The sequence below is a fragment of the Manacus candei genome, unplaced genomic scaffold (genome assembly GCF_025592945.1).
Source record: "Manacus candei isolate 608988 ecotype Guabito, Panama unplaced genomic scaffold, ASM2559294v1 h1tg000010l, whole genome shotgun sequence".
NCBI classification, from domain to species: Eukaryota; Metazoa; Chordata; class Aves; order Passeriformes; family Pipridae; genus Manacus; species Manacus candei.
The window spans coordinates 6,127,222-6,146,414 of record NW_026138058.1 but is presented as its reverse complement, the minus strand read 5'-3'; the positions used below and the strand labels follow the sequence as shown (position 1 = coordinate 6,146,414).

Genomic DNA, 19,193 nt, shown 5'->3' with positions numbered 1-19,193 from the left:
TTTCCTCATGTAGTAGTTGTGGTTACGGACTGGTGTTTGGCCCCTGTACCCACAGGGTCAGAACACCTGTATTTTGGCAAAACATGAAGCAGAAGCATAATTCCAGCATTTCTAAAAAAAAAAAAAAAAAAAAAAAAAGAGAGAGGAAATTAGCATTTCAAAATAAGGACATTTCTTAAAAGGTCCTGAAACTTGAAAATCACAACCTGCAAGTGACAAGCTACTTCTCTTGTGATGTGGGATACTTGCTTTTACATAGTGATTCCTTGATGTCTTAACAGATGGTTTTTTGCATTTCCCAAAACAAAATGGGGCCAGAGGACTCACAGAAATCCCACATTTTCTTTTTTTTTTTTTAAAAAGACTCTCATCCCATCTTTTCAGCCCCAGAATCCAAGGATAGGCTCTGGCCTTCACATAAAAGGTATACAGCAGATAGCAGATTGTTTAAGCAAAACGAAAGTAGTGACTTCAGCATCAGTTTGAGAATTTTATTAAAACCATAGGTTTCCATTCTATACAAAACTGAGGAGCTTTCTTAAAATAAAAAACGTAGTAACCACATAGGAAATAATGCAGAGTAAGTGGCTGGTTGATAAAAATCTCTGAAAGCTATATACAGGATTAATACTACACAACTGTATTAAGGTAGAGACTGTCAGCAACTTTAGCAATATATACAAACTACCTTTACACTCATAAATATCTTATTTACAGCTAATAAATAACATCCAGAGCTAAATCATGTTTCCTCATGAAAGAACCTTCGCTGGTTTTTATCCAAGACCTAAACGTGTTTGTATTTAATCCTGTATTAAGAGCACAGCTATTCAGATACTTTGTTTTCAATGACTTTAACTCTTAAAAGACAACTGCAATAACATGTGGTATCTATAGGGAACAAATCATTATATTTATTTTTAGAGGTCTCAAATGCAGTGGCTCAATACTCAACCCCACCCTCAGTGACTCATCACATCTCTGTTGTAGATTAAGGGTTAGGAAATCAAATGTGAGCGATTTCAGAGCTATTAATATTGCAACATATTGCACTCTTTAAGACTTTTATCCCCAAATATACTAGCAGCTACAGTTGGAAAAAAGTAACAAACTTTGCACATGAACACACACAAAATCTTTGTTTTGCCTTCAAGATGGGATGATGTTGGAGAAATCACCGTCTCCATGATGTCTTCCACATGCAGGAAAGGACTACAATACTCAGCATCAACAGCTCACATCACATTTCTTCAAGTGTCTACTTTCAAGCCTTTCCACCTCCCCAGGATTTTATCTTCTAGAAAGCTAGAAGAAGGCGAATGCACCTTCCAGGGCACCGGAAAAACTACATGTTACTTACAAATGGGGAAGCGGAATGCCTTCAGTATACCTGTTTTTGTCAGCTGGCAGCATGTCTAATTCCTGTGTTTTTTCAGAGCACTCATTTTTGTGCAGCACACAATCAGGCTCCCTTTGACTGGCACAGCTCCTGCTCCTTGCTGGATTCCATCTCATGTCAGAAAGCTAAGCAGCTCCTTGTACTACATCAGAGCCAAGAAACAAACTGGCAGTCCCAATTCCAGTACAGGGAAGCGTGAGCACGTTTTGTCACGTGCCCAGTGGATTCACTTGCACTGAAAACTGCACACACCAGTGACTCAGCCACATGAGTGACACTGGGTGTCAAAGAGCAGAGAAACTGTCCCAGTTTTGGCATACAGAAGGCAAGCAAGTGGGGTGGGTGGAGGAGGTGGGGGAAATATATCTGTTTCCTGCATTTTCTGGTAGCTCATTTCCTCTGCAGTTCCTTGTTCACAGTGCTGGAGGCTAAATGGTTTTGTTTTCAACAAGTGAAAGCACAGATAAAATGTTCAATGTGCATAGGACACTGGTGTATTGCTGCCTTCTCCTACAACTGTTATTTATTCCAGGGTAAGCTGCATAGAAGTAAAAAGCTTAACACATCATACCTATTGCTAAGCTGCACTGGCATCTACCCCCAGTAAAAATACATTCATGACCACAAACTAAAAAATTCATCCCCATATTAAGTCAGGCCCTCACACCTTCTAGTAACACACAGAGTAAAGGGTTTGGGTTTTTTTCCACATAAGAAACCTACTTATTTGCTAAAAACACATTTGAAAACAACGAATTCTCACCACTGAACTGCCTGAAAATTCAGTTAGCCAAAGCAGAAAAAATTCTGTCCAGTTTCAAAAGACTCCTGAAAGAAACACAAAAAAAAAAAAAACAACCCCAAAACACAAAAAAACCCTGAAAACAAAACAAAAAAATTAAACCAACCACCACAGGTACAGGGTTTTGTTTTTTTTTTCAATAAATACTAGAAAATTGCTACAGAGGATCTGATGTCAAGAAACCCTGTCACAAGGCACCATGATTAAGCAAAATTACTTATTTCTTTTCAGCACTTCAAGACTTTGGCAAGTTGTTTTGCAGGTTTGTTTTTGTTTTATACTATTTGGATAATGTATCTTTATGGTTAGTAACTTTGTATGCTGAGACTGTCTTACAAGAAGTCTCTTAAGATAGCTAGGAATAGCAGGCAAAAAGCCAGCAGCGGATAAATATTTCTATATATTTGGTACTGAACATCCAGTCCACAGGGATGAACAGACTCTCCTCCTCCCCAGCATGGAAAAATCTTTATTCTTGTCACTTAGGCAGATTCTTCAGCAGAATTTTCTTTAGAGGCTTTCTTGGCACTGTGGGGAGAAAAATATAAAGGTGATGAGGAAGATGTAAGATACTTGTCCCTTTTCGTCTTGTTTTTGAGAATAAAGATTGAAAAAAAAAAAAAAAAAAGCTACTCATCAGGAAAATAATTATGTGCTTGGGCTTCTCATGGCCTCTGCTCGATTTTGCACATCAGACACACAGAGGTCTCAAGGCCTCCCGAGGTCGTTGCCCTGGAGTGAAGGCCAGCACATGTGCATTTTTACACAGAGCTGGATCTCAGTCTAGAAGTGTCCCCATGAGACCTTTCACACACAGCAATAGAACTAAAATAAATACAACCGCTACTCAAACTTTAGTGGATAAAGTCCAAAGAAAACTGGCCCCACATTTGAAAGTTTACTCTGGGTCAGAAAAACTGTTGATAAAAATATTAAAGTGCACCGAGGGCTATTAAACACGGACCGAATCTCTGATCCAAATCAGAGATGCAAATCTCAGGAAGTCACTCACCTGACAGCTGCCAGCAGAAGGCAGTGTGCCAAGAAGAGCCTGCTCCACTCCTGTACCAGCCTCCAAACCTATTGCTGGCCAGTGAGGAGGAAGAGCTCTGAACTGACTCAGTATGGACATTTCAATGCTCCTCAGTTAAGGGTAAGTGTAGGGCACCTGTAGATAGAGGCATGCTTTCCTCTTTGTGCTAGTGCCTCGTCTGTAAACCCTCTCCAACAATCACTCATACTTGACCACCATGTGAATCTGAGAAGCAGTGTACTTTCTTTCCAGACAGTACTTTTCAACAACTACACAAGGAGATGGTTTGCAGAGAACCAAATTAAGACTTTTTAAGTTGCTAAAGCTGCCATAAGCAAACCTCAGGTTAGTCTGAGCCATGATGCTTCCGAAGCCTTGAGAAGACTAGTGCACGAGTTAACTAATGGGGAAGTTTTATCACCACTCATGTTCCCAACAATCCAAAAATAATAGTGGATCATTCATACCCTCCTCTTTTCCTGTTGACGGGCTGCTCCGAGCACTTCACGAATATTGCTGCCTCTTCTCCCTTACTGAGACGTGAGGTGCCATCTCGAGAACAGAACACCACTCTGGAATAAATATTGGAGGGGGGGAAAAAAGAAAAAAAAAAAAAAATCACATGGCTGAGCCAGACATGCCTTTTTAACCTTAGAAACAGGACTGGTGCTTGGAAGCAGTCTTTATACTTTGTCATGTGGGGCACTACTACTTTACAAGTGAGTGAAAAAGTTACTTTTAAAAGAGAATTCCGTGACAAAAGAAACACTGTGCAAAAAAACCTGGTAAACAGTTCATACGTAGACATCAAACTGTAGCCATAACTTTCACTATGATCTTTTGCATGACATCTTCTTGAAGCTAAAAGAGCAGAAGCTCTATTCTCTTAAATCTTATTTCGATCAGTCCTTATGCAAGTTTTTTGTCAGGTGAACGAACTTGGAAGAAAGCCTTACTCCCTCAAATGTTTGCAAACGAAGTAGGCTGTCAGTTCCAGCAAACCTGAGCAGTTGCTTTTCTATTTATCAGTACCTTCTCCACCCCTATATTTGTTCAGCTCTGATAACTGTTCTTTGATCAAGTGACTGCCTTGTTTATTCAAAGAAAGAACTTATTATTTACTATACTGCACATAGGACACACATACTCTGTTCTGGGTCCATGTTCTGCAAACAGATCTCATGCCTAGTGAATGAGTATTTCAAAAGATTCATGTCAAAGCAGTTCTGTTCAAACTTTGATGTTTTAACATTCATGCATTAGCAATGTCCTGCAACAGTCATGTTTTTAAAGTTTTCTTCCACCATTCAGGCATTCAACTCCTAAGAAAATTCAGCTTAACAAAGCAATAATTTCTTGTGCAAATACACTTTTGGAAGGGTTTCTAAAAATCTCCTTTCCAAGCATGCTCTCTACAAGAAAACCTATGCAAATACCCAGCACGAAAATGGAGGAGGAAACTGCAAACAACCACTGATGCTGGTTCATGGAGATACTCTCCTGCATATTACAGCTAACCTGAGACAGATGAGACAGTGACACGCAAATTAATTACACGTGTGAGTAAGACTACAAATTGCACATCCCAGTGGAAGCAAACAACTGAACCTGGCTGACGTAAGTGGTGGTTTGATGCTACCAGAGCCCTGATTATCAGTGCTGCACCCACCTGTGATTGCTTAAAATGTTTGTCCCACCCTGTGAGATACCAGAAATCAGGAAACACTGTCAAAGCTTGTAACAATCAAAACAAGTTACTTTTTCTGAGTTTCTCCTGACTTCACTCTGACTCTCTGGATGTCAAATGTAAAAGGAGTCCACCAGTCAGTCCAGCTGAACAAAGTGTCTTTCTCCCACTGCAGCTTCAGCATAAGCAGGTCCCCAATGTCCACTTCTGTGTAAATCAGGAAGGAGAAGGTCTTGTTTGAGGAGACTTCAGGCCTGTGGGGAGGAAAATAAAGAAATGAAAAGCATACTCTGAAACTGCTGGACAGATAAAGAAAATTAAGGAGAAAAAGAACCACAACTTTTTGTACTCTAGAGAAGAAGGAAGCAACCTTCTCTACAGTTCTGATGGGTGGAATAAGGACAAAACACCTTAAAGCTTTTGCAGAGGCAAAAGGAAAAAGCTTTCTGCAGCAAGGTTGGTAAAATCCTGGGAGAGTCTGCCAGGCAAGGGGTGTCCTCTCCTGTATTGGTGACTCTCAGAGGAGCCAGACAAGCACCACCAGTTTAGATTCCTCAGAGCAGAAAACAGACTTTGGTGCTTTCCAGCTCCATTCCCTGCCAGCCCACGTGCAGGGATGCACCCACATATTTCTGCTTGTTTGCAGAGCTGTGAAAGCAAATCCCATGTCTCCCTCAGCTTTTGCACCGAGGCCTTCAACCCATCAGACAATTAACTCCAGGCTGCAGGTGACTTTTAAGAAGGTTTAACACAGTTGGAACACAGTATAAAGATATTAGAAATAAGAAAACACCAGAGAAACTCTTATCAGGCTGAGTCACAGGTCAGACTTCACATTTCCATATTTCAGATGTCTTATCAAGAAGAGCTCCTGTAGAGCTCAGTTCATTAGCTTCAAAAGTGGATGCATCTCCTTGATCAAGGACATGAGCAGATTCTGGGACCCTGTAAGATTTCTGTAGCTGGAGCTAGAAAAGACTTTCATCTGGGGCTTTAACAAGTTTAGGTAAACTGAACACTACATTTTAATTGTTTCTGTAGCTACTCACAGTGTGAAGGAAATTTTCTCACTCTCATCTAGAGTGCCATAGAGAGAGATCAGGAATGGCTGATTTGTCTTAGTCATATTAGTCTTTCCAAAGAAATGGATCTTGACTTGGTAATGAAAGACTGGAAGAATGCAAAAGAAAATGCCATTAGGAAAACTCAACCTCCAAAGAGACTGCTGGCAACAAAACCACCCAACCCCACACCTGAAAATGCTAGGCTGGAATATGCCAACTTCACTAAAATGAGGAGCTTAGTTCCCTGTAGGTATCCAGGGAACTGTTTTTGAGAGGAGGTAAATATTAGTATACAAGGCAATCACTATTTGCAGTTCTTGCAACTAAACTCTGCATTCAAGCTGCCACTCTAACAACCCCAGAGTCTGCAGTATCACCCTTAAACCTTAAAACTGAATGCTTAAGAATCGCTATCCTTGACTTGAAATGACTTGTACCCTCCTCATACCTTGGTAAAAAAAAAAAAAAAAAAAAAATCAACCCAGTGACACTGCAGATTAAGTACCAAACACCAACAGAACACTGCAGGAATGTGCCCTCTGATTGCTGGTCCATCACACAATGCACACAGCAAACATACCATGGGGTATAGGCAAAGCTAGGGAGGAAAAATAAAGTAGTAAAATCCAACTCAGAAGCCACTTCCCTAGCTGAAAGCCTTCCTGTTCTCTCTGGCAGTGTCCTTCTCAGACCTGTCACTGTGGCAACTGGAAACAAGAAGTGCTGTGATATTTTAATGAGGGCTAGTAGTCCTCTAGCAAGTGCACTACAAAAGATACAAGTCAGATGGTTGCATATCTTTAAATTTATCAGATTAAGCTCTGCTGATTATTTCCTCAGCAATAGTAAAAACTCCTTTGGTTGAAAAATACTGAAAAATTTGGAAGACTCAGTTGTTCCAAGATGATTGGGCCCCAGAGCATGTTTTCTTAATTTTGCTACCTAGAAACTTTCTTTTTGTACTCTATCCCCACCCCCACACCTTGAGTAGGATGGCACTGTTTCCTCTGAGACTGTAGTTTAGCTTGCACTCAATGGCAAGCAGGAAGAAAGCTTCACCCCTGCTCACCACAGGCACCAAAGCAGGAACAGCAACATCATCATCTGCAGCACATGCCCACCATGACACACAGATGAGCACAAGCACCAGTCTTGTTCACCATTAAGCAGGCAGGACCTACCTTTATAGGGCATCTGAGCACGGGTCTTCAAGTACATTTTGGTGTTTCTCTTTGTTCTCACTCTGTTGACCTTGTAGCCCAAATTGTTGCAGCGGTTCTTGCGGCAGCTCAGGCAGAGACCCTTCTCAAAGGCCTCCTTTGTGTTGCAGCGATAGGCCATGCTGGGCTTTTCTTCATAGAGGAGGGAGTCAATGAAGAGGTGAATGGATCGTTCATGGGAGCATTTCACCAGCTGGTCCATATCTTGAAAGAATGAAAATGTATAATATACATATAACACACACATATAAAGATATGAATCCCTAGGCAATGCTGTCAACAGGCATGATCCACTATGCCAGAGCTGGGCTTTACAGGATGACTTTTAAAAAGCACTTAAAAAAACCCCTATTCCTGTGCCTCTCAGAGATCTTCGCTTGCAACAAACCTATGAAGCTACTGAAGATCTCCCTTTGAATGTTACACCGTTCATTTCAGAGCAAACTCACCTCCAAAGCCTTTTTCAGCAATCAGACGGAGTGCTTCTCCGAAGTTGCAACCTGGCTGGAAACCCCCACCATTGGGATAAATATCAATGTGTCCAACAGGCTTCTGGATCCCAATACTGCGGTCGGGAGAGCCTCGAGTGTAGGTGTGTAGGACATCCACAAAATCAGCATCATCCGGGGAGAGGCGGGTAGGGGCATCAGCATACTCAAAGGTAGGACCAGCTGGATCCAGCCCTTTATGGAACAAACCACAAAGAAAGACTGTCAAAGACACTGACAACAAATGCCAAGCTCAGCTACCACACTGGGCCAGAATATCGCATATGACGTTGGTTTTCCTGCAGATATTACAGTGGGATTACTTAAGTAGCATTCACGTATACAGGAGAATCAAATACACACACAACCTTGAAATGCTGTCACTGTTTAAAAAAAAATAAAAGTGCATGCAGACATATGTAAGGAAGCCCAGGTAACTTCCTCAGAGCTGTAGCATTTCCAGCGGATGGAAGAAACAAACTCATAAGTGTGTTCTCAATGTGTTCCTCTTGTCAAGAATTGTACAGCTTGTAGCTGAAGCATCTGAAGTATGGAAAAATGTCTTGCCAATAACTCCCTGGTAGAGGAAACAACTGGGAAACAAATGAGAGCTTCACTCATTGTCTACATGCCTCAGGGGAAGGGGATTATTTTGGTAAAATGTCAAACTGCAGCAACACTGATATCAAAAACACCCAGAACTATTCTGCCAGTGAACAAGTACTATCTTTTGAATTCAGACAACCACTTGAGAGATGGTTGCAAGCAGAGCTGAAGGGATGTGAAGGGGACAGGCACCTGGGTTGTTCAACCATGGTTAGCTTCACCCAGTCTAAGCTGCCTCCCCACTGCTGTGAGGACTTCAGGGACCACATAACATTGCTCCCTTTGCTCAAAGGTGACAGTGTTTTCCCAGGGAAAGGGCTCATCCTGGGCACCAGGAGCAACTATGGAAGCATAACAGAGGGCTACTGGTATTCCAGTGATTTGACAGTCTCAGAGAAAGCAACAAGCCTGCAGCTGAGAGAAAGGAAAGATAGAGGGACTAGTGCTTTGGCCTCCTGGTTTCAATCTGCCACCTTCTCAAGACTCAACCTTTCCAGATGCAACTGCTGCCTAGCCCACCTCTCAGCCTGCCTGTGGATCTGGGATCACAGCCAGGCTCAGCTGAAAGGGTGAAGGGTGCCACGGAGCTAGACTCCCTTTTGAATGCTGCTCTCAAGTTCTCTCAGCAACAAAGACACCACAGATGAGCAATTTTCTTAGCCTCATTTGCTGATGCTGGCACTTCCTTTGTCACTGAAATCAGTCTTCCAGGTGCTAGGCTGTAAACCAGACCCAGGGTGCCCATGCACCACCTTGTCTAGCACACTTCTCAGTCTCCAAAAATCACCTTAAACAGCCATCTAAGCACACATAGCAACAGGGCAAGAATATCTATGCTTTGTTCTCCTTCCCAGAACTCTCACAGTATTATTTTTCAGCCTAGAATATTTTTTGAGCCTGTTATGACTCATTTTTTTAATAACCCACAGTGGACCTCTTCTGATTATCTGTCCAGTCTCCCTGTGAGCCTGTATAAACTTCTTGCACGTGCAGCACTCCACGACATGGAGTTCTGCAGGTCCTATATCCACTGCAGCAGGACTTAAACCCTGTTCTTTTTGAATGGCTCCCATCAGCTGCAAGGAATGACTGCCTGGATGAAGACAACCAGCTGAAGTTCTCATGCTGCAAGAGATACTGTGACCTCTCCAAGCCGTGGATTTGGCCAGTCCCAACCACATTCCCCCCAGCTAGTCTCTTATCGTGGCCTACTCACTCATTTCTTGTGAAGAAGCAAATCAAGGCTTCTCACTCACCACCTTTGTTGTTCTTTTCTGAACCTTTCTCAGTTCTACTACAGAAACACTAGCCCTGCAGTTTCGATAAAGCCTGAACACAGAATCAAAGTGCTGTCAGCAAGCAACAGTTATTCTGGCGATTTTTCAGAGAAATGTGTTTCAGCATGGAAGATATAGGACTCTCCACTCTACAGTCACAGATTTTCTTACCAGTAATTCTGTTCACCTTCTTCTTGGTCAAGCTCCCAGCAACCCCAGCAGCGTGAGCACCTAGGCTGTACCCCAGCAAGTGGACTTTGTTGAGAGGATAATTGAATTGCTCCTGTTCAAGAGAACAATTTGTTTAAAGTTTGAAGCCAAATGTGAAAACGTCAGAAGACACAGAAGAAAATGTTTTGTTAATACTGGGATTTCTCTTTGAGCCATGAATAATAGAAGAAATACTATACAGTAATCATAATTTTATCATAATTTTGTGCCATACTAGATCACTTGAGCTAAGCAACTTAGGCCAAAAATCTAACCAGAGAGGATTGCAGAATGAAGGACAGAACACAAGACTCTGTATGATATGAAAGGTTTTCAGCCACTCCCTTTCCACCAGTTTCTGGATCTCTTAAGTATTTCCCAAAGGAAGGGCAGATTTCTGTTTCCCAAGGGCTGGTGCTGTAAAGTATATAGGAATCTGTCCTTCATAGCTACTTCTCACAAGGCTCCAGAGACCACAAGGTGAAGTTTCTGGAATGCACTGCAAAAGGCCTCTTTGAGTAAGAGGTAACCAGTAAATTAAAGCTGGAATTTTACCAGTCCAGCAAAAGTAATGTCTTCAACAGTTTAACTCCATCTACCCAACAGAAGATGGTTAACACAGCTGTATAAGTGCTGCTTTGTCTCCTAGGATATCATGCACAATGTGAGTGAGGTGTATCTACATGTCTTACCTCCATCCAGTCAATAAATGTAGCAACGTCCTTTCCCACCAGCTTAGTGTATGCAGCAGACACTGGGTAGTGCTGCTGAGCTCGAACTAGCCAGTCCACCACAATGACATTTGAATCAGGTTCCCTCTTGTACAGAGCAGCCACAAGCTTTGGTACCCAACTTTCATACATCCCTGTCACCTGTTGGTTGTGGGGTTTTTTAATTCAAAAAAAAAAAAAAAAAAAAAAAGAGGGAGAGACAGATTAATATTATCTGTGAAATATTGACACCTCAGCACAGTTTGTCAGCAGTGTGGTTAAAAGGGAGATTCCCCCCAACTTTGTCTTACCGTCCACCCGTGGATCACCACAAAGGTTTTGCTGGTGTGATTGAAGTTGCACTGTGCCAGGCTGTTCACCTGCCCAGGCACCAGGTAGCAGACATCCTCATCGGGCTCTGCAGGTGTCCGTAAGGAAAACTTGCTCTCGATTCCCTCGAAATTGTTTTCAGCTTCTGCTATGCAAGACCACAGAAAACACAGCAGTGTTTTAGGAGTAGTAGGACAAACAGTTCAGAAGTCACAGGTACAGTGTTGGAGAGGTACCTGGAGCAGTCAATGGGACAGGTTTTCACTTCCTACAGCACTCAATGGCCACACAACACCCATGCAAAGAGAAAATCGAAGGGTGAAAACTGCTGCCCTTCTAAGGTCCTGCTGAAACAGTGAGAATCTGGCAAGCTGCCAGAGGTATGAATCCTTTTTATAAGGCAGTATTTTCCCCACTTCATTAAGCAGGAAACCTGTTAATTACCACAAGAGTGCAGAAAACCACACAGGAGAGTCACTCCTGTCACAGACTGTCATGCAGGAAAGCAGCAAATTCCTACCATACTATTAAATATTTTGGTGGTGCATCTTCCGCATCACCTCATCAACAATCGCTGCCTAACAAGGCCCTTTATAGCACCCAGTAGTTTCAGTGTATGAAAAACAAGAGCAAGGTCATCCCTGTTTTACAAAATGCTAGTTTTAACTTTTTACAAACAAACAGCAGGTAGGAAGATCAGACACCCATCAGGGAAACTGAACTAGCAAACCAGAAGCCTGTACTTTGAAGGCAGTACATTTTCAGATCATCTGATAAGCTACAGAAAAATAAGCTGCAAGAAAATATCTTCCTCTACCTGAAGATATGTTGAATCCCAGGGTGGGGAGGGAGGTGAAGATCATCACAAAGTATGTGATGGCCTGCAAAGATCACTCCCTCCAGCTCTCAGCTTCAAAATGTAAGTATTCCTTTTGCTCCTGCCAATGCATAGAAGTGACTTTAGGCTTCGTGCTCACTACTTCCTTTGTCTGGGAAGAAACTTAAATGTCTCCTCTTTTCATGTCTGATTCAATACTTAAGTACCTCTGTATCCAACAGAACCTCTAATTAACTGTGGGCTTTTTGAAACCCAAGGCCCAGTTTGGCAACCTGAGCTTAGAAAATATTGACTGCCTGTTTTTCAAGTGCAGCTGAACTCAGGCCAACTTTGTCCAGCTCAGAGTTGTGTTTCCTGGCATTGTGACCACCAAGATTTCACAAACTCCTAAAGACACATTAATGAATGGCTCCAAGCCACCAAAAGAAATGCAAAAGGACAAATAAGGACCTCATGCCAGGCATGCAAAACAGATTTCCACTCTCCTCCTTTTTCGCATTGCAGGCAAGGTTTTCTATGATAATTGGAAGATTTACATTTATCCATAAAGTTCTGCTGCATCACTCAGCTGATGAACAGCTAATAATTCATTTTTTTTCTGAAACAGGTTCTCATCTTCTCATTTGAGCTACCAGCCATCAGGGCAGAACTTATGCCTGAACTCACCCAACCCTCAGGCAGCTCTATAAAGTCTGGGAGGTTCTTGCTGTGCTTGGAGGGTCACAGAAATCAGGGTCTAAAGCAAGAGGTCTAAAACCAGCACACAGCCTTGCAACAAATGCTTATGTACAAGCCCCCAGAGAAACTGGTCACCTGTAATCAATGGCCTAACATGTCCTGAGTTCATCAGGATTCCTCACTCCTCAAAAGCAAAGCACATACAGGGAAATAAGAACTGTTCAATGCACAGAGGCAGTGCTCAGTTTTAGGCTGGCCACCTAATCCAGAATGATTACAGTGAGGATCTCCTTCCTGCCTCTTTCCCCCTAAAGAAAGGATAAAGTCTATGGAAAATACCTTTCTCCCAATCAGTAGAAGTATTCTTATAATGTTAAACACAACATTTCACCTACCTACTGAAAGCTAAATTTACCAAACTAACCAAATGTTTGCCCCTTTTCTATATTTTTGCATTTTCAAAATTTCTTTTTTTCCTCCACCAGCTGAGTGTACAAAGCACCTTTCTAAAACAAAACTTTAGACTTATATTGTTTACTTTTTTAGCCAGAAAAAGGGAAGTCCCAAAGGTTGATTGGTTAAATACCAACCACAACTTTTCACTCAGCAGTGAATCAGTAAAACCTTGAAAGGAAAAAGAACAGCTTTCAACTGTAAGCCATGCAGTGCAAGGACTTTCAATTATGTATATTCCCATCTAGCACAGGAAGGTGAACAAGAATAGCCCACTTGCTCACTAGTTAATAGTGCTTCCTTTCATACTTAGATTTTGGATGATTATCAGATGAGTTTAATTCAGAAGGGAGATGATATCTAAGTTACATTGATATCCTGTCTTGCAGTGTGTTTTCAATTACAAACACATGCTAGAATTTGCATCTAAGTTCAGATCACAGCTCTTTAGAAAACAAGCTTATAGGAAATTCACAATTTGAAGTGCACTTTACTTAAGGGCACACTTAGAAAAATGCATCAAACTTACAGAGATTGCATCACAGTGGCATCTACCACTGAAGATGTGCGAAGTGCTTCATTAATATTCGTGTTTCAGACTAAAAACCCTTGGCAGGGATTTAAGGACATAAAATCGCTGAGATGCAGTCACCACCAGGAAAGCAGCAGCTGCAAAGCAGCAGCCCATGAGTTAGGGAAGTGGCAGGTGGCCACTCTGCTCATTTAGCTATGTTGTAGGAGGAATCAGAAAGTCAGAAGAAATTACTGTTATCGTCTTATGCCCACAAAAAGCGTCATGTTATCTAATGACCACATATGGTCAGTTCCCAGCAGGAAAGATATACCCTTTGGATAAGGAAAGTGTGTGTGGTGGGGTTTGTTACAGACTTCTTCACGGTGTGCTGAGGAACTATCCTTAGAATTTGCCTGAGTTTGGCTTTGCAAATTCTATATGGCTCAGAGCATAAGATGACTTGTCTACACCTTGTATTGTGGTGCACACATGCTCCAGTACCACCTCACCTCCCACCTGCTACAGATTAAATTTTAGAAATATGGTACAGAGGTTCATATAGCCTGCACACACTCACCACACAGACTAACATCTACATGTACCATGTTTTAAACCTGAAGCAGAGAAGTTATGGAGCATATCACTTCAGAAAACTAGTGTTTCCCACTTCTGTTTTTGTTATCTCATAATGTATCTTGGGTCTATTTGAAAAAATGATTCAGAACTGAACTTTGTCATACACAGATTCTTGCCATAGACCTTTTCCTCATAGATTTAAAATGAATAGTCTTTTTGAATCAGCCAAACAGTCAGGTGTGATTCTTTACACAAAGAAATGCAGAGACAGTCAATGCTAAGAGTCACCACTGTTTAGTTAATAATATGTTTTAACTCAAGTTAATTAAAGCAGGAAAAACCCAGAAATGGGGAGTTTTCAGCATGTTTCTGAAAGGTGAATAGAAACCACGGTGGTAGTGGATCAAGGGTTGGACCTGATGATCTCAGAGGTCCTTCCAATCTGGCTGATTCTATGATCTGAATTCACATCACATTTTACTTAACATAGATACAGAAAGTAGATATCAAGATATTTACATGCATCCACCCTGAGACACTGAAGTAGCTTTTCATGACAAGAATGCAAGTCCACTTCTAAACAAGGCTTTGGAGAAAAACAGGCCTGGAAGTAAAAACACGTAGACAAAACAAACCCATCCTTTTGTTAAAAACCACACTTTCCCAGACTTAGTTCAGAAGAGTTACAACAGCATGTGTTCTGTATTGCAAAAGCTTCCAGGTACACAGTTAAAAACACAAGCCCCTCTTGCAAAAGAAAATTTTCTGTCTACAGCTATGTGGTTACAATTAACAAGGTGACCTACAAAGCAGTTACTTAGGGAACTGGAAAAGGATTAAGTGACCAATTTCAGATGCAAGTTGGCTTTTCTAACAGCCTGCAGGCTGCACTGCCAAACTTCACCATTTTACCATGCTCCACGAGTTTTTCTGATGTTTTTCTTACACCGCCACTTCAACAGTCTCAGTTTTTGTATTAAAAAAAAAAAAAAAAGCTGTTCTGAGCACCAAGGTATTGAGAATCTCATAGAACTCAAGAGTGTGGAAAGAAAAAGCTTAGAAACGGGGAAAAGTCAGTAGTTCTTTTTTTCCTGTTCAAGCTTTCTGACACTTTTGACTTGCAACTCGTGAACTGACCTCCATTCAGTTAGACTTGGAGCATTCTGACACAGTAATCAAGAGAATTCAGTTTCAAGTTTACTTCACAGGAAGCCCAAGGCAACCTGGCAAACTATTTGGGTTGTGAAAACTGTTTATCACTGGTCAGTTGGGTGGAGAATGAGAGTTTTGAGGAAGTAACAACATCTGGAATATTAATCAAAAGTTAAACTGCCCACTTTGGACACAGCTTGCCAGAATATAACAATGCATTTGCCAGAACGAGCACACCTAAGTTACGCTTTTAAAAAGGGAATCTTTGATAAACAGCAACTTCCTAGCATTACGTACTCAGAAATGGAAATACTATTAGCTAGGTGCAAAGATCCTTGAAATTGTGTTACTAGACTGCAGCCCACAGAGACATGCACACAAATACCACATGCACAGCAGCAAACATCTGCATATAACATCAAACATTTACCAGCTGTAGTTTACTGGATTAACTCTACCCTCAGCTGACAGCCAACGTTAGGATCATCCATCAATCAGTCACACTGAATTCCTAAGAGTTCTGAAGGAAACTCACAGTCAGCTGTAATAAAGGGGCTGCATCACAGAAATTGTTACCGTTTAATCTGATCTACACTATAAACTGAAAGCAGACTACTTGGGTGTGTTGCAATCCCAGGAAACCTACCTCCCAAGTCAGGTTACTGTTTAACCTTGCTGTAAAAAAATTACAACCCCAAGTTTATTTATGTATTCCTTAGTGGCAGAACCCTGAGAGTACGTTCTGCTTCGCTTCACAGGTGGACACAAATGGAAAGAGCAACCCCTCTGAAAAGCTACTGGGCGCAAGTTCAGATGCTGAGCAAGGACCTCCCTGCTCAAGTCCTGCAGCTGGCAAACTGCTGCTCTCGCACTGTGCATATGGGTGCCCCTTTCTAAGGCACTCCCTGTCAAATCCTTACTCAGCTGCAGCTGGGATGCTCGTAACTCAATCCAGCAGAGCTCTTGCCATCCATCAGTCCCTCTGGGATATCTGGAATTAGCCCAAGACAATTAAAATGCAACCACTGGCAGACTTTGCAGTAATAAGGAGGAAAGGATGCTTGAGAAAGCCCTGGCACGCAAGTACTTCTGCACAGAGGAGTACTAGTGGTCATGCTAATCTCCACAATACTTTTGATGCCTGACAGTCTCACCTCTGTGCCTTCTCAGAAATGCATTGTTTCTGGAAAGGCCACAACACAGCTGTCCTGGTAGGTCTACCCCAAACACAGCCATAGCAAAGGCTCACATCACACAACAGTGCAAATATGCTGACTCTGGATTTATGTTGGTAAAAACAGGGATCAATCAGAATGTATTCCTAGTAATGTTGTTATCTTTTCCTGGTACACCAATATTGTCTTCATCTAGAATATATTTTTCTATGTTGTTTATTAAATATTCCTGATTTCTGAAGGGCTGCATCATGTGTTTTCCATGTTTTCAAAGCACTTTTTACTGTGGTGTGCAAGAAATAGTGTGGGACTGAAGGCTTGCATAGCTTTAGGATGAACACACAATCTGCTTTCATATAACCTGTTCCTAAGGAGGAATAATGAATATTATTAGTACATCTGCAGCAAGTCAGCTCCTGCAGGGATGAAAGCTTGCTCTTGGAAGGTAGTTATTTTACTGTATACAACTTGGATACTGTTTTGATTGTCTCTGATGACACAAGATGGATTGAAAGCAAGAACACATTTCTTTGGCTGTGCCCTAGCACCCCATCCTCTTACTTTTGAATACTTCCCTTCAGCTTCCTTGTCACAAAGCAATAACAAAGGCATCCACAGTAGAAGAAACAGCAGTTTACACATTCCATTTTAGTATCACACAGCAGGTCTAAGAGCTACAGTCACATTTTCTTCTGAGGTCGTGGTCTTTTGAAGATAGACACTGTGTGTGGGAGACCAGTGTAAGAAAGAAGCCCGGGACAGGGCAACTGCTAACATAAGCTCGAGGAGTAGTGGTCTCCTAAAACAAGACTCTTTTCTCATAAAAGCTGCACTCGTGGTGTGATTAACCGAGAGAGCAACAGTGAACATCTAGCAGTCAGCATTCACACATGTTCCCCTCCCCGTAGCATGGGAGGTGCCCACGCACCAGTGCAGGTGCAACAGGCAGAGTGCAAGCAGAACCTAAGTGAATCTACAAGACGCTGCAAGAGTACACTCTCTCTGCTCACTTTTTCCCTGATGGATTCTGCTGCATTACGGGCATTAACAACGACTCAAATAGATTATCATGATACTGATGAAACTCAGCCTTGCCTTGTCTAGGACCAAGAACCGTAGGAAATGGATGGATGAGTCCCATGCAGAACAGAGGAGAGGGCTAAGGGACTTTACCGTGATGCTACTGCTGCGCTAAACCCTTGCTGGAGCAAGGGACTCTTCTTTCCCCCCAACCTTGCTTGGGGGGAAAAGACACATCCCAAACCTTGACAGCTCGTGCCATCAGCCAGGTAGGCTGTGCCTGAGCTTCGGTCGGAGAAGAGGCTCCACATCTCTCCCAAGAGGATGTAGGACCCCCCGGTATCACTCTCCAGCGCCTTCTGAGGCCACCTCACGACACCCGGGTCCCGCAGCATCCCAAACACCCCGGGAGAGCTTTACAAAAGAAAAGGTTCCCGCCATGCCGGCAGCGTTTCCTCCCCAAGCCCCCCTTCCCCAGAAGCAGCAGGCAGGGCCGGCAGCCCCCGTGCGCGCTCCGGACTCCGTCCCGACCCCCCGCCCCGGACTCACCGCCCAGAGCAGGCACCCAGCGCAGGCAGAGGTAGAGGACGGCCAGGAACACCTTCCTCCCCATCCCGCCTCCTTCAGCGGCGCAAAAGTTTCGGCACAAAAAAAAAATAAAAAAAAAATTTAAAAGTAACTTTTTGGTTTAAAAAAAAACTGATGAAAACTAAATACAAGCGTAGCGCGGCGGGGCACGGCCGGCTGCGGGACAGTCCCCAAGCACCCCGCACGGCCAACCCTTCCACCACAGCTCCCCGCCCGGCCCCTTAAGTGCCCAACAATATGCAAATATGCAAATGAGCCCCCCGCGGGCATTGGGCGATCGCGGCGGGGCGGGGCCGGAGCGGGCGGGGCGCGGGTTGGGGGCCGGAGCCGATCCCGATCCCGATCCCAGGGGGGCAGCGCCGACCACGGCACGGCCCCGGCACGGACCCCTCGGCCCCGACCCCCCCTCGGCCCGACCCCCGCAGCCCACCCACATCCTCCCGGCCAGCCCTGCCCCCACCGCCGGGATGCGGACACTGGTCCTCCCCGCCCGTGGGACCCTGTGCTGTGCCTCTGCCGGGGTCTCCCTTCCCATCTCCCTGCCTTTGCGCCAGTAACCAGCTGCTCGCCGCCTTTTCGCTGCCGTGCCCGCGAGGGGCCTTGCCGAAACCTTGTTTTGCCAGCACTCAAGGGGATACGAGTTTGGAGAACAACTTAATTCACTGGAGGTTGCATCTGTGCTCCCGAGAAATAGAAAATTGATTCTCTCTCTGCCCTCCTCTCGGAAGTAGGGTTTGCAGTGAGACTTGAGTCGGTGACCACCGGGTGAAAGATCGGTTATGTAAGAATATTAATTTAACAAAATACCAGTTTCCGTGTCACTGTGCAGTTTGTTGCCAAAGGCCCAGCTTCATAAAGAAGCTTATGACACAGGGAATGAGGACTCCCTGGGTTTTGGAACGTGAAGCAAATGGGATTCACTTCGAGGGTAACTGATCTTTCTCATACCAGGCACCTTCGGAAACTAAAGTATATCTGGTTTATATTAGAGGTTGCTGAAGTGTAGCACAACTGGGTCACTTTCCAACTTTAGATTCCACTAAAAGGCCAGTAAGATCTGTAAGTGAGAATACACCTCCCTCAAAGCACAACTAGAAGTTCCTCCACCGCCAATTTATATCTATTTATACACAAAAGGCACTGGAAGAACTTAATGAGGGTACAAACTGTTCATGCTGAGACTTTCTTTTCCACTGAGAGAACCAGGTGGCAGGGAGGGGGAGCTAACACAAAGGGTGGGGGGCAGTGAGAGAGAGTGGGAGTCAGAGCCAGAGGATTGGAAATGAAAAAGCTGGGAATAAGGAGATCAACCTTCCTCACCAGAGGATGGTGGTGATGTGAGACAGGAAAAACGCGGTTTGTTCTGCAGCTTG

At 43.3% G+C, this 19,193-nt stretch overlaps 1 protein-coding gene across 1 annotated transcript; it reads right to left on the bottom strand.

Annotated features, from left to right (window-relative positions):
* Positions 1 to 477: 477 nt before the first annotated feature.
* LPL (lipoprotein lipase) lies at positions 478 to 18,021 on the bottom strand. The gene is made up of 10 exons (XM_051777567.1): positions 17,782 to 18,021; positions 10,808 to 10,971; positions 10,479 to 10,658; positions 9,748 to 9,859; positions 7,655 to 7,888; positions 7,167 to 7,409; positions 5,971 to 6,091; positions 4,993 to 5,175; positions 3,702 to 3,806; positions 478 to 2,729 (listed from the first exon to the last, which is right to left on the bottom strand). The coding sequence occupies exons 1-10, from the start codon at positions 17,843 to 17,845 to the stop codon at positions 2,684 to 2,686; spliced, it is 1,452 nt and encodes a 483-aa protein (XP_051633527.1). The 5' UTR covers positions 17,846 to 18,021; the 3' UTR covers positions 478 to 2,683.
* Between the last annotated feature and the right edge of the window lie 1,172 nt (positions 18,022 to 19,193).